Genomic DNA, 13,968 nt, shown 5'->3' on the forward strand with positions numbered 1-13,968 from the left:
CAATCACTACTGTGCTGCAGGATCCTCATCCCTTACGCAGCCACCTCCTGGGGACCAAGCTTCAAGTTGTGCTCTGTGACTTGTTTTCCTGGATCCCATGCAAAGCAATTGGGGAAAGCAATTAAACAGAAAAGAGATCACCACCACCACGATGATCACTAAAAAACTGCCAGAACAGGATTTACATGCAAGAGATTAGAAGGTGGAACAGGATCCAAGTTAACAGAGAGAGAAAGAAAAAAAAAGAAAAGAACCGTTTCAACACAGTGCACTTTAAATAAGCAAATGAATTCTGAAAGTAAAACAGTACAGGGACTCATAACTCAGCCGTATGGTGACGGCCTCCCCACAGCCGCTGCCTGGAACGCCTCTGACACAGCTCCTCAAGCAAAAACACCACAGACTGCCTCGAAAGAAATTATAACCTGCAAACATAATCCACTCCCTACCTACCACACTTCTTGCGGTAAGATGGGAACAATATATCCTCACAGGTAGCACATGGAGACATAAAGCCCAACCACTTGTTCACATTATAGTCATCAGCAAACCTCCTAGTGGGGAAACATTATTAGGCCATTGGGAGAGCAGGGATATAAAGACCTGAAGGCCAAGTTACAGGAACAGTTATTGAGACTGGCTCAGGATAATCATACTAGATGAAGCTCTTCCCTTTCAGAGACGCACGTGTCTCTCCTCAGTACTTTAGCAGTTTACTTACATCCATTATGAACCCAAATAATGAAACTCTACACGCAGTGTTGTGTTTCACAGTACAGAGGTGAAACGCAGAGAGCAAGGCCTGCTCCAGGGAGGCAGGCGCTTCCTGAATGCGACTGCTGATGATTTCCTGCATACCCGCCACAAAAGCCACAGGAAGCTCCCCAAAGAGACAAACCTGCGCCTCATCCCCAGGAGCAAGGCCTGCTTAGATACTTTCAAATAAAAGAGAGTCATTATTACTGTAATCTCCCACCACAAATCATTGTGTGAATGGCTCAGGTCAGAACAAGGACATTTGTATACTCTGTTCATCTCACTATTTCCAAATGCCACCAAGCAATAAAACACAAGTAGGAAACCAACAGTGCCTTGCAGTCTTTGCTCAAGGGTCTCACTTTCTTCTCCAGAAAGATCTGTTACTTATTTTCAATGAGCAACAGAATTAAGGCCCACATCTTGACCTGAGCATCCAAGAAGAATGTGCACATCACCTCTCCTCCTGTTGCAGAGGCTGCTTCATCAAATCTCCTGCTTATCTGAGATGACTTTGTTCCAAAAGCTTTACCCCAAACTGTATTTTTATGCTGAGAAAGTGCTTTAAGAGCCAAGGCCAAGAGTTCTGGGTTACACAGCACCAAAGTTTGATCCAGGACCCCCTTCTTAAGTTATCAAGACTACACAGAAGCTCTGGGAAACCAGTGGTCCACAGGAAGACTGATTTAGCAGCTTCTTTCCCCACTGCTCAAGGAAGTGCCATTCCCAACTCTATCAGTACATAAAGACAAACCACATACTTCAGAAAGCAAGAATGATTCTGTGTTTCCAAGTTTGCTAAATGCCTCATGCATTTGTCAAGTTCCATGCTATTTGTTTTTAATTCTAAAAAAAATTAAGAAATAAAAAAGAGAGACCTGGAGTTGCATTCTAGGAAGATAAAGAATTGTCAAAGCTGCATGCTCTCAGGACTGTTGAAAAAAGCTTTCCTTGATGCCTGAATACTTTAGGTTCATAATTCAGCTTCTTTAATACCTGCCAATGGGTGGGAATTTTTCAGAGAAACAGTCTTACAAATACGCAAGCAAGTACTTTCTTCTGCAGTGTTGCAGGACACTGCCATGCACACCATTCCTCCATTAGAGATGCTGCAGCCCCATTTTCCAAAAGCTTCCATCTTCTGCATTCAGTTTGTTTCAATTATTCAGGGCAACCCAGGCTGATAATTACACAGTCCCGAGTTGCTGAGTAAAACTGATGCTTAATTAGCCAGCAGGAAGGATCGATTAAGATACAGCAGGGCATCTTGCAAAGTTCTTCAGTGGGACTGCAGGGAATAGAGTCTGGCTGTGCCCTTCCAAAGGCTAAAATTCTCTGTGTCTCAGGGACTCGACTGCAGTTTTATTTAAACTGGATGCTTAGATCAGTCAGCCACCCTGAGTTTTATTGTCAGGTCTTAACTTCAAGTGGCACAACTCACATCTTATAAGTAGAGCAATAAGTGAGCTTTAGATCACATTTCTAGCCAAAATAGTAATGCAGAAGAGACTGAAAGTTTTATTTAAACCTCCAGAAACTTGTTTGCTGTTTATGTTCCTTGAATTTCCCCTAGCACAGTAGAACATCCTTTGTTTGCTTCACTCAAATCCAAATGATGCAACTCACATTCTCCTTAGGACTTATCTGGCCTAACCTGTTCTGGGGATAGGAGATTTTGGAACCCAGTTCAGACCCATTTCTCAACTCAGGAGATCATCTTCCTTCCTTTTTACTGAATCAAAGCCCAGGCAGTGCATATTTAGGTTCAGGAGCTGCTTGTGAAATATTTTCAGCAACAAGCCAGCATCATGAGTATTCACTCACTATCGATTTGTCCACAGGCCTAAATATCAAGTGATAGATTCCCCCCCCCACACACACAATCCTCTCTAGCAAAAGGGAGAAAGAGGAATAGGACAGGACCAGACTCATATGGAAGGCACTGTACAGACACAGACCAAGGCATAATTCATACCTCAAAATGCAAAAATTCTAAACACACAAATGACAACAGCTTTGCAGATAATCATATCTAACTGTTTAGTGTTAATGGAAGGGTCCAGTGCACTCATATTATACCAAGCCCTGAAAGTCCATTAACTTTGGAAACATGGCCAAAGTGCCCAGACAGTTGTAAAGAGCACATGGGACCCAAGGTGTAACACTTTTGAAGCATTCTCATTAGAAAGTAATGCAGACAACACAAACCTGGCTTTGACTTGCTGGAAGCCAAAGAGAATTGCATCCCTCTGCTCCCTTGCTTTAGCACTCAAGTTTTCATTCTGCAGTCCATCCACCAGGTAACTTTCAGCATCTGAGAAGAAAAGAGTTACAAGCTAAGATTACCAGGTTGGCATCAGTTCTCAGCTGAGAAACACAGACCTGGCCACACACTGGGAAGTTCTAGGAGCGCAGTACCAAGCAGTCTGAGCTGGAGGCAGAAGTCAGCCTGAAGACTTCATTTGGAGAAACTAGGCACTGAAGTGTTTGCAGATAGAAGATTCAAATATTGCTTGCAAATACAGAGCTTCTCCCTCTAGCTGTTATGGTATAAGGCCAATAAGGAACTATAAAGAAGCCACCTATCAGAAGTTATTTGAAGGATGAAGAAGGTGAAATGAAACATGGGTAAAAATATCAGACAAAAAAATGCAACTGCAGGATGGGAGCAGAACAGGAAGCACTGGAAATACCACAGTGGAAAGCAAAGCACATGAGAAAAAGACTGGAAGACTTTCAGTATTGTGCCGATTTTAGACCCATGACTGGTGACAGATCTAACACCTCTTCACAAGGACTATATCAGAATCATCAGCACTTTCAGTGGGAATAGAAGTAGTCCAAGAACAAGGAAGTCTTGGTATGTATTTGAGAAAGACTGTTAGTGCCCTCCCCACAAGATATTGGGATGGGTGGTGTTCTGCTAGATGCCCAGCAAAAGGGAAGTGTTAGCCCAGGTCAGGTGTCCTGTTTGCACACCAGCCTTCTGCCACACACATTCACTCCACACACTGGTTAATGTCTCACCCATCCTTCAGCCCCCCCTTTGTGTGGAAGAAACCCTACAAACCTGCTGCTCTGAAAGGCTTTTGGCATTATACGCAGACAGAAGAGAAGAAGCTACGTGCTTCATAGGGGGATCCAAAACACTAAAATGTCAGCGCAGGATATCCACCAACATTTCAAGGAAACAAAAAGCTTTTGTTTTCAACCTATATGTAACAAGGACCATCTCTGAAAAGGACAAGTACCAAACAGTTTGGTTGAGCACAAGCCAACATGAACTTGTATCATGGCACGTTCCCCTGCAAGGTTATTGCTGAAATACTACACCCTGTGCTTGCTCAGAGACAGCTAGACAAGAAAAAGCATGGAATTCTCATTCCCTCTCTGTAACCAGACTAGAGTTTTTATGCAGATTTATTTCTATGCAAAATAATAATCATATGTTCTTGCTTTAAATAGACAAGGTTATAACTCACCTGGAAGCCACATCTGCATGCAGAAATTTAACCTGAACTGCAAGATAAAGGGATTAAGTGTCTGTTTGCATAAATATATGTTCTTTGCAAAAAAATCTTTAAAAACTGCTGGAAACAGAACAGTTTCAGTCTCACCTGCCCTGTATGGGGGAGTACCATACCCTGTACTGTATTGCAGTGACATTACTGTTAGTTTCCCCTAGCAGAGCAAAGACTGGCTTCAAAGTTATGGCACTGCACATCTACAGGCCTCTCTGACCTTTAACACACACACCATACTGTGACACTAATGTCAGTTTAATATCCTGCTTGCAAGGCTTCCAAATCCTTATGTTTCAGCTGCTGGTACAGCAGCCAGCCCTCCTTTTAGCACACCCTGGGAGTCTGCACAGCTCCTTAAAAAACCCTACTCCTCCACCTGCAATCACATCTCAAGATCAAAATGCCACAAGAGGAATGAATACCTCTTCCTATCAAAATCACAAGCCCTCATTTCTTTTTGTCACCTGCCTGTAATACACTCCAGGAAGCTTGCAGTTATAAAAGCTCTCTAAAGCCAAGAGAGCAAGCGGCACACCAAGGCAATTAAGGAACAAGACTGAGTGCCTGGGCACATCCCTGGGAACAGGGCTCTCTTCCCACCAGGCCTTCAGAGCAACAGACAGGCAGAAACAGGGAGACGCAGCTCTGGCCACACAAGGTTGGGAAGGAGGAATGAATCCAGTTTGTAACAGTCGAATTTGTAACAGTCCTTTTCTCATTTCTGGATGGCCATGCTACAGCTGCTGCTTCATAGCTGAGAAACAGAGGCTAAAGCCTGAATACAGCATTGAGATATCAAAGCCTCCTCGCACAACATCTCCAACATGGACATACACTGTTACCACAGCTCAGCTGATGGGCAATAACACACTAATTCACAGCACTGCTCTCAAAGCCACACCAACATCCAGCAGTGATTTTGGGAGCTCCAGGAGCACAGAGGTGTCAGGCCCAAATGCTTATTAATATCAGTTCCCTGCTGGTAATTTAGCCCTAAGTAGCTTGCCAAGGATGATACAGAAACCTGCAGCAAAGCAGCTGAGTGAAGCTTTTTAAATCCCAGGCCAATCTTGTAATCCTTACACTAAGTTTCATTTTCAGTACATAGCTATGCATTTCTTTAATTGTAAATCCAAGATACAGTACTCGCTTCTGACAGGCCTAACAATACTGGGCTCAAATCACTTACAAATTACATATATCTATGTACTTGGGTATTTTCTAAACACAAAAGATGCATCTTGCTCTGAGGAGCTTTCAGAACAGATGGAGGCTAAGGGGACAATTTATTATATACGAGCCAGCTTAAAAACAGCACACTAGAAACAGGTCAGCTAGAGAAACTATGCACAAACTATTTCCACAGTGAATGAAAACAAGGAAGGGAAAAAACTGCCCCCAAACTCATGTAAATATCAGTTGCATCCCTCCCATTTTTAAGTGCAGATTAGCTCCATGAGTATATGATTAGCTCTAATACAGTATTTACTTACTGGGATGTCAGCACAGATCAACTGCTGGATAAGTTATAATAAAACTACAGTCACTTCTGCAAGCCAGGCAGAGCCCCCTTTCAGAGCCAGCCACTGTGTTTATAGCACCAGGAAATGAAAAAGAAAGCCTAACCATAAACTCTCAAAGTGGATCAGGAAGAGCAATATGTAAGCAGCTCTAGAGTAAATCACCCTAATGTTAGTTTTACTGCTTGTCTGTAATATTATATTCTTGATGTTTATAGATTGCTCTCTGTGATCCACTCTGAAAGTTTACAGGACTCTCCTTTTCATTTCCTGCAGCTAAAAAGGTAAGAAAAAAATAGTTCAGATTTCATCAAGTGTTTCAGGAGAGTTTCTAGAGGCAATTGCAGTTATCCACTTTAATCCTGCGGGAGATGCACAGCATCATAAAAATTATGTCACAACTGCTGAAGTCCAGGTAGTAAATAACCTTTTAATGGCAGCACTAAATTCTAGGAGTTAATCAGCACTCAGTGAGCAGGGCTGAAGGGTATTAAAATACCATGCGTATTCTCTCCATGCACATTCACGTTTCTGCTCTTTTCTACTTCTCTGCCATCAGAAGGCCAACAAGAAAAAACCTACTCTCCTTACACAGAGGAGCTAGTCCCACAGAATTGCAAGGTTTTAGCTATGCAAGTTAATGCTGAGCCAGCCAGTCTCCTCCAACACTAATTTGATACATCACACTCCCTCCTGCTGTTAGTCACCCAGCTGGCTGGGAAATATTAGGGGCAAGTTTAAGGTAGCTATCAATACAGTGCACAAAGCTGGGACGGGGGGGAGGGGGGGAGTGCAGGGAGACACAGACAAAAAGGGTATCAGATACCTTAGGCTTCCATGCGATTGCTTTAATGTCTCCAGGATGGGTCCCAAGACAGCTAGGGGTTTGGAAAGCCAGTTATATCATCCCTCGTCTCACTTGGCAAAATAAAAGCTGTGAACTATCACACAGAGTTTCTTGACTTTTCTGCAAGCTCAGAGAAAGGATGATTTAAATGTGAACCAACATTTAAGATGAACCTTCCTGCTTTTGTGGGAAGGAGTCAGAGAAAGCCCTGAGACAGTCTTCATCCATCCTCCTGCAATGGACTGAATGGGACATTCTGCACCATGCAACAAGATGCAGGAGCCAAGATGACCTTCCTCAATCTTCAGCTCTCAAGTCTTAACCCTGAATTCCTTGGTATTTTACACTCTGGAGAGACTAAGCAACTTCAGGGTTGACTATGGCTTACCTGCTTTCACAAAACAGAGCATTTTATTGTTTTTAAAACAGCATTAAGGCTGCTTGTCTTGAAACCAGCAACTGCCAGCTTTGTTGTGCTTTGCAGGTGCAATCAGTCTCCCAGTGCAGCACCTGTTCTGACCTCTGCTGCCCAAGCTCCAACAAGAAAACAGCTTTCCAGACCCACCAGCTGGCATGAAGAAGGGGATCAGGCAGGGCAGGCTAGGGGAGGCAGTCATACTGCCAGACTGCTTTTGCTTCTACAAAAAGAAAATAGAAACCCTGTATTTATCAGAGATGTATCATGGTATTTTTAGAACCATTGTTTCAGCCTTCAGAAGAAATCTGTGCTAAACAAACATGAAATACACTTAGCCAAAATAATTTTAAAAGGGACCCGTCTGAACCAAAAGTGAAACCCTGTGCAATTAACTGACTACATAGCTTTAATGAGAACATGGATCACTTATTTGCAACATGAAGCTTAAAGTAATACAATTGCCTTAGCCACATCTACTCAGAAACAGATAATAACTATTCATAAGCATTGCAGGATTGCTATGTAGAGAGAATAGGCAGAGTGCATTGGCTTTCAACCACTGCAACCTCAGAGATGTCATCAGTGATAACATAACTGTTACTAAGAAGCCATTCACTCACTGTTCCTGTGCATCTTGTGCATGGTCCCGCAGTATGGGCCAAACTTTAATATGTGGAAATGGATGTTATTGCCTGTACATCAATACAGGCTTACTCCCCGTTTGTGATTTTTATTTAAAATAGAAGAATTTCTAGGGTAATGTAGTTGGCAAACATGGAAATAGCTTAAGCTCCTTCATTTCTAGTCAGCATAGCTAGAAAACTCCTTAGCCACTGGAAGGCCTCAAGACTGTATAGATTGTTAAGACACAGCAAGTTTGATACAGAGGTATGTGACATGCAATTAATCTCCATTCATAGCCTGCTATACTTGTCAGCAAACAAAGGCTGTGCTTTAGAAGGAGATCCGAAGCCTTCAATTAAAAACAGTCACCTAACAAGAAAATAATCTAAGTAAAAGGAAGGTGGCAGGTGCAGAAATGAGTTGTTTACAGAAGTGTCAGCACTGAACAATAAAGTGCTGCACATCAAAAATGTGAAAGGGTGAACTTCACTGAAGCCCCCATGATTAAAAAACAGAGGAGAAAATTTACACCTACATCTGGGGGAAGACACAAAGCATTTGGAAGTGAGCTTTGATGGGCTTGGAGGCTGCACTCTCTCTCTCAAACTGACAGATTCCCAGACTGGAAGCTATCCCAAGGCTCAGTGTGAAAGGGGCTAGTGCTCCAAACAGTCAGGAGCCATCTCAACAGGAAAAGAAAGGTCAAACCTCAACGCAGACTGGGCCAGGCTTGAACGCAACCACTCAGAGAGGCAAGCGGTGAACTGCTAAAGACTCCTTCACCACCACCCACCCACATCTGCAATAGCAGGATGTGTCGGCAGCATGGGCTGCTCAGCAAAGGGCTAACGCCATTGCACTAGCCCGCAACACTGCTATCAAGTTTTATTTACAAGGAGGTTAGAGAGAATTAGCAGGGCAGGAGGAAGTCAGCATGTGAACAGACTTGTGTGGAGAGCAAGACAACGCTGTAGAGTAAAGCTATCAAACCTGCGAGCAGCTTCCCCTTTTGTTCATGTGAATCCTTCCCACAAGGACACACCAAGCAATCACTCAGTCACAACAGAAAGGGAACTCAGAACTCTAACAGCTTTTAACTTGACTGTTTAAGAAATTAAAACACAAGCCAGACTCCTAAAACAAAGACAGCCTCAAAGTTGTGGGTTTGTAGCATCCCTTGGAGGGCCCAGGGCAAGAGTCAGGGATAACATGCACTAGGCAGAATGCACAGGAGCAACTTATACCCTCTCTGGGACTAACACAGCCACCTCTGCACAGCAGTTCTCTCACTAAACCTTTGCTTACCATGCTGTGGGGATGGGGACAGCAACAGTCACAAGGTCTGTACAAAATTAGTTCATGTTGTGAAGCACATTTTGACAGAAGAGTCTAGCATTGTTTCTGCTTGGCTGACCCACCATCTGAACAAGAAGTGTAAGAGTTCAAGTTTGCTAAGAAACCCAGGAAAATCAGCCTCAGAAGCCTCACACATGCCATCTTACACACACAGAAGTACATGTTATCAGCTCTAAGCGTAGTCCAGTCACTCAGATTCTGAGACCTCAGGAGATCACGTTATCAAGCAGAAGCAGGGCTCAAAGCCACCTCTGCTTTCTCAACCTGCACCCCAATTTCACTGGGGTTGAAGTTTCCTTGAGGATTTACCCCCACAGGTCCAGCTTGCTCACCACATTCCAAAATGAGGCAATTAAAGTTTAACACAACATCTAAGGCCAGGAGACACCACTACCACAGCCACAACAGAGCCTGCTGAGGGGGTTCACTGTAGCACACAAGCTTCTTCTACCCTTGGTACCAGCTCCCTTGTCCCATTGCAGTAACACTGACCCATGGAGCCACTCAGTACCTCACCTGAAAGCCCCCAGTGAGGACAGCATCCAACCATGCCCCCCCACCACCAGTCTCACACACAGTCTCCTCGCCTGACACACACACGCTTTGGGACCACCACAGACCCAGCTTGCCCCTCTGGGCAACACAAGGACAATCCCAAGAGCACTAGGACAGGCAGCTCCACTCCCTGCAGTTAGGGAGGCAGAAGGCATACATAACCTGAGCACCCAGACACCATCAGCCAGCTTCAGAGAGGAGGCAGCTCCATAGCCCCCCCACTCCCCTCTTGAACCTCTTCCCCTGCAACTGCAGCAGATTTCCCCCAGTTAAGCAGACAGGGAGCAAGCAGGAAGTTGTGGTTACCTTCAAGGAGTCGCTGAATCTCCTCTGGGATCATGCTACCTGCCACCTCCTCTCCACAGGAGTCAAACTTGCCGCTGCTGCTCGTGTCCCTGTCCCCAGGCAGGGCTGAAGCAAGGGAGGAAGCAGAGAGGCGGGGATGCCCCAGGGAAGGTAGGAGGAACCAGGGGCTCGTCTGCCTCCTCTGGCAGAGACCCCGGCCCCCTCACCACATCCTTGCAGTGGGTCAAGGTACCAAAGAGCCCATGACACACCAGGACCAACACCTCAGTACACTTCCTTTCCCCCCCCAGGGGGGGGTGAGCTTTAGCCAACAACCTGCAGAAGTAACTGAAACCACCCCCAGAGCAACACAGCTGAAACTAGACTCCCTGCATTAGCAATTAAATCAGGTGGCACTTAGGTGTGTATCTCCTTCATTATCACATAATCTGGTGCACCTGCTGGCAGAGGAGACCCATGAGCTCTGTGAGTATGCGGGGCCATTTATGTAACCTCCAGTGCCTGTTCCTAGCACAAGATGAGTTGGGGGTTGGATCTGGTCCAGGCAAAGGCAGGCTCCTTCCTCTAATGTGCAGAGGAAGAGAATGGTACTTGGCTCATCTGCAATAAAACTTCCCCTCTTCCTGCATCCTGCATAGGATGGGAGCTAGATTGTAATGACCATTCATATTTCTACATCTTGCCCAGCAGAAGAACAGGGTTGCACACTTTAACTTGCTTTATGACAGGCAATAAATGCAAACTGCACTCCACAAAACAAAAATGGCATTGCATTAGATTAACCCACAGTCTTACATCTGCTCCTCTCCTATATAAATGAATTAGCACAGGCTGACCTGGCTCTGAGAATATCACAATTGTTTTTGTCCTCGCATTCCCAAATTTTAGGCTCAATACTGATAAATTCAAAGACAGCCTTCCTTATCTGATGCTCAACAATGATTCCAAGGACTAACTTGAGATTTCCCAAGGATTAAGTGTACATGATCCAGTCCTTACTTTGCATGGTGTCCTGGTATCCTTCAGTAGTATCAACCAAATATTTATGATTATAGCACATAAACAAAGTTATTCTGCTACTTTTACTTTTCTGACATTTTATGCCTGGCATATGATTTTTTTAATCATATTTTCCCAACATAGCAAATGTTGGAGACAGCAAAAAAGGAAGCAATCAGGCTGTGTTGACCACAGGCACAAAGCCACACACCTTCACTAAAATTAGTGCTTGCTGCTTTCACCAGGGGCACAACACAAGCTCCTGACAGTGCAGAAGCAGGGCTCAGACTGGGATCTCACTGTGTAGCAAGGTGTATCGTAATGTCACAAGGTAGGGACACTCTGAACTGTCAGAGAAGGAGGCCCCTGAAAACCGCTTCTCTTGCTGCTTTCCTGCCCTGCTGCTCTGGCAGGCCAGCCTGCCACAGTAATTATCACAGGCTGGAAAAGCAAAATCTCGGGGGGAAGAGAAAAAGAAGGGTGCATTGGGCTCCCAGCCCCCAAAGACTGGGATACACAAACACTTCACTACAGTCTCATTGGCTTCAGTGGGACAATGCACGTTTTGAGGCTGAGCATATTTCTAAATAACTGCAGAATCAGATTCTTACAGCTCTCCAGGTGCATCACCTGGAAGGAATAAAGGATTAGTTGTTGGGCAGCCTTGGATATAGGAAACCAGGAACAGGTTCCAGCTTTGCCCGAAGCCTCTTGCTTGGTTCAGTCAAGACAATGTGTGCTTCAGGCCTACTCCAGAGATGTGATGTAAAAGCTTCACTGGGAAAGGCACGGGTATGGGAGCAACGGAAATATATAACATAGATGCTCCACTATAAGCTGCTAACATGATTTGTGACACACTTTCTGAGACACATGGGTACAAACAAGGAAAAAGACTGTGTTATGCTTTTAGTTGATCAGTACAAATCAGATAAAGAACAGGTGTAAGATGAAGCACAGTGCTTTGTTTTTTTGGTTTGGGGCATGTGTGCCTGTAATTCTAGTGTGTTGGCTCCACTGGAGAGAGCAGAATGAAAGGGGAAAACCCCAAAAGGAGCTGCAAAGTACTTTTGAGACTTTTAAATTGAAATATGCACTTTTATGCATGGGAGCAGCATTGCAGTAACTCACATGTAACATTTGTCAAGAAGGGATGGTTTTAAAGGAGGAGAAGTGAAGGTACCATGACCATAAGCATGGTTAGTGTACACAACTGGAAAAGCGATGTTACACGCTGCTTTCTGCACATTGAGCCTCTCAGTAGTAAAGCTGAAGTGGCAGCTCCCATTTGGGGTTTAGTCACAAAGAAGAGAAGACACTTTGCTTTCCCTCATGCTCAGGGAGACTTCATTGCTCTCTAGATCTGCGAAGAGCAACCCACCACCACTTCCAATTTGTCACTTGGCCGCGCTCTGTACATGCATTTAATTTCACAATAACCTGGAGACAGACTTCAGGTCTGACATTACCACTCTAGAACTTACAAGTTCCCTACGAATGTAAAGTTCACACAGTGTCTGTCCTTCTCTCTTTATCTTGTATTATGCTGTGCAGGCTTACACACCCTGACAACACTTCTGCAGTATATTCTTGATTTTAGGACCCCATGTACAAGAAATTGCTTCTCAGCGGCACTGGATGTAGGGATCTTAGAGCACAGAAAATGTCGTTGCAGTTTAGAAGGCTTCACACAGAAGACAGGCTTGCTAGAAAGCCTGTAGTCTTCCCTGTTACATTTCCTAGTTATGTAAGGTTTCATGAGTCAGGATTGAGAAAATTGAGTCTCCTATGGGAACAAAATGTGAATCTCTGTTAGCTGCATAAGGCTCCCAACACATTTGAGTGGTTCTGATTGTATGCAAGAAACGGTAGCGTGTGTACGTGGATGTGTATGGGTAGATGGGTCTGTGCATGTGTTCTCACCTAGCAGTGTTTAGGGGTAAATACTTAAATGCTTCTGTGCAAAATTCCTAGTCAGTTCATTACAGCCCACAAATAAAAAGCAGCTGCTTGCTGAGACTAACTTTAAAAATGAGTTTATAAGGAAATGAACTAGGTCCCTTAGACTGAAGAAACTGCCTTCAGTTATGCCAGAAAGATCAATAAAACCTGATCAATGCAAATCTCAAAGGAAGAAATGTTCATGCAACTGCAAAGAAAAGGATTATCTCACAAATGTTTTCTGCATTTCTGTAGCAACTGCTCATGTAACAGTCTGAAAATACAGTGCAAGCAGTGAATTAAAGATACCTGGTCACTGAGCCTTGCCCAAGAACTAAACAATTTATCACATTTAGGGTCTGGAAGAAATTTTTCCTCATGTCAAATTGGCAGGGACTTCTTTTGCGGATGTTTTGGTTTGCCTTCCTTTGCAGCTTTGGGTGTGATCACTGCTTAAGAGCATATGGGGATTTCACCCAGCAAATTTCCTGCTCTTGGGGTACTTATGCCATTAGCACAGCTCTAGATCCTTTCTGCTGTACTTCTGGGATACATTGCAGTTGCGATTTTTGGTCTTTTGCTACAGATCTTAAAGGTCATCATGAAGTACTGAAAGTACGGTAATGCATGGAGGCTGGTGCTGTTGCACATAGGTGCTTTAGAAATCTATCCCATGGCGTTGGGAGCAGGACTCAGCACATAAAATATTCCCATCAGGCCCTACATGAAGATGTTGTTAAGACTAGGTAGACTGTGTAGCAGATATTGTTTTTATTAAACTCATTTTACTGAGGAACACTGAGCCATAGAGCCTCAGCTGCCACGGAGATGTAGATGCTATTACCCTAAACCCCAGCACAATGCAGTAGCTCAGCCAAGTGCTCCACCCAACCTTACACAGCTGCAGATAGAGCCAGGCAGACTGATTCCCAGGCAAATGACCTTTTTTTCCTGCTTTTTTTCTTGCCACTTTCATTTTTGAATGTGTGAATAGGTTACAAATTTAGTTTAGTGGTCATCTGGGAAGGAGATGGGGGAGGCTAGCAGGGACTGGCAAGTTCCTCCACGTCATTGTTATGTAGCATCAACCTTTACGGGCTATGGATGTAAAGCTGCCTCCCT

General features: G+C 44.2%; 1 protein-coding gene across 1 annotated transcript in view; it reads right to left on the reverse strand.

Annotated features, from left to right (window-relative positions):
* Positions 1-9,946, reverse strand: part of SKAP1 (src kinase associated phosphoprotein 1) — a 163,540-nt gene extending 153,594 nt beyond the window's left edge. Inside the window, exons 1-2 of the mRNA XM_067311987.1 lie at positions 9,907-9,946; positions 2,965-3,070 (exon numbers count right to left, since the gene is read on the reverse strand). Of these exons, the coding sequence (XP_067168088.1) occupies positions 2,965-3,070; positions 9,907-9,940 (140 nt within the window). The 5' untranslated portion in view covers positions 9,941-9,946. The remainder of the gene's footprint in view (positions 1-2,964; positions 3,071-9,906) is intronic.
* Between the last annotated feature and the right edge of the window lie 4,022 nt (positions 9,947-13,968).

Source organism: Apteryx mantelli, chromosome 28 (genome assembly GCF_036417845.1).
Source record: "Apteryx mantelli isolate bAptMan1 chromosome 28, bAptMan1.hap1, whole genome shotgun sequence".
Lineage (NCBI taxonomy): Eukaryota > Metazoa > Chordata > Aves > Apterygiformes > Apterygidae > Apteryx > Apteryx mantelli.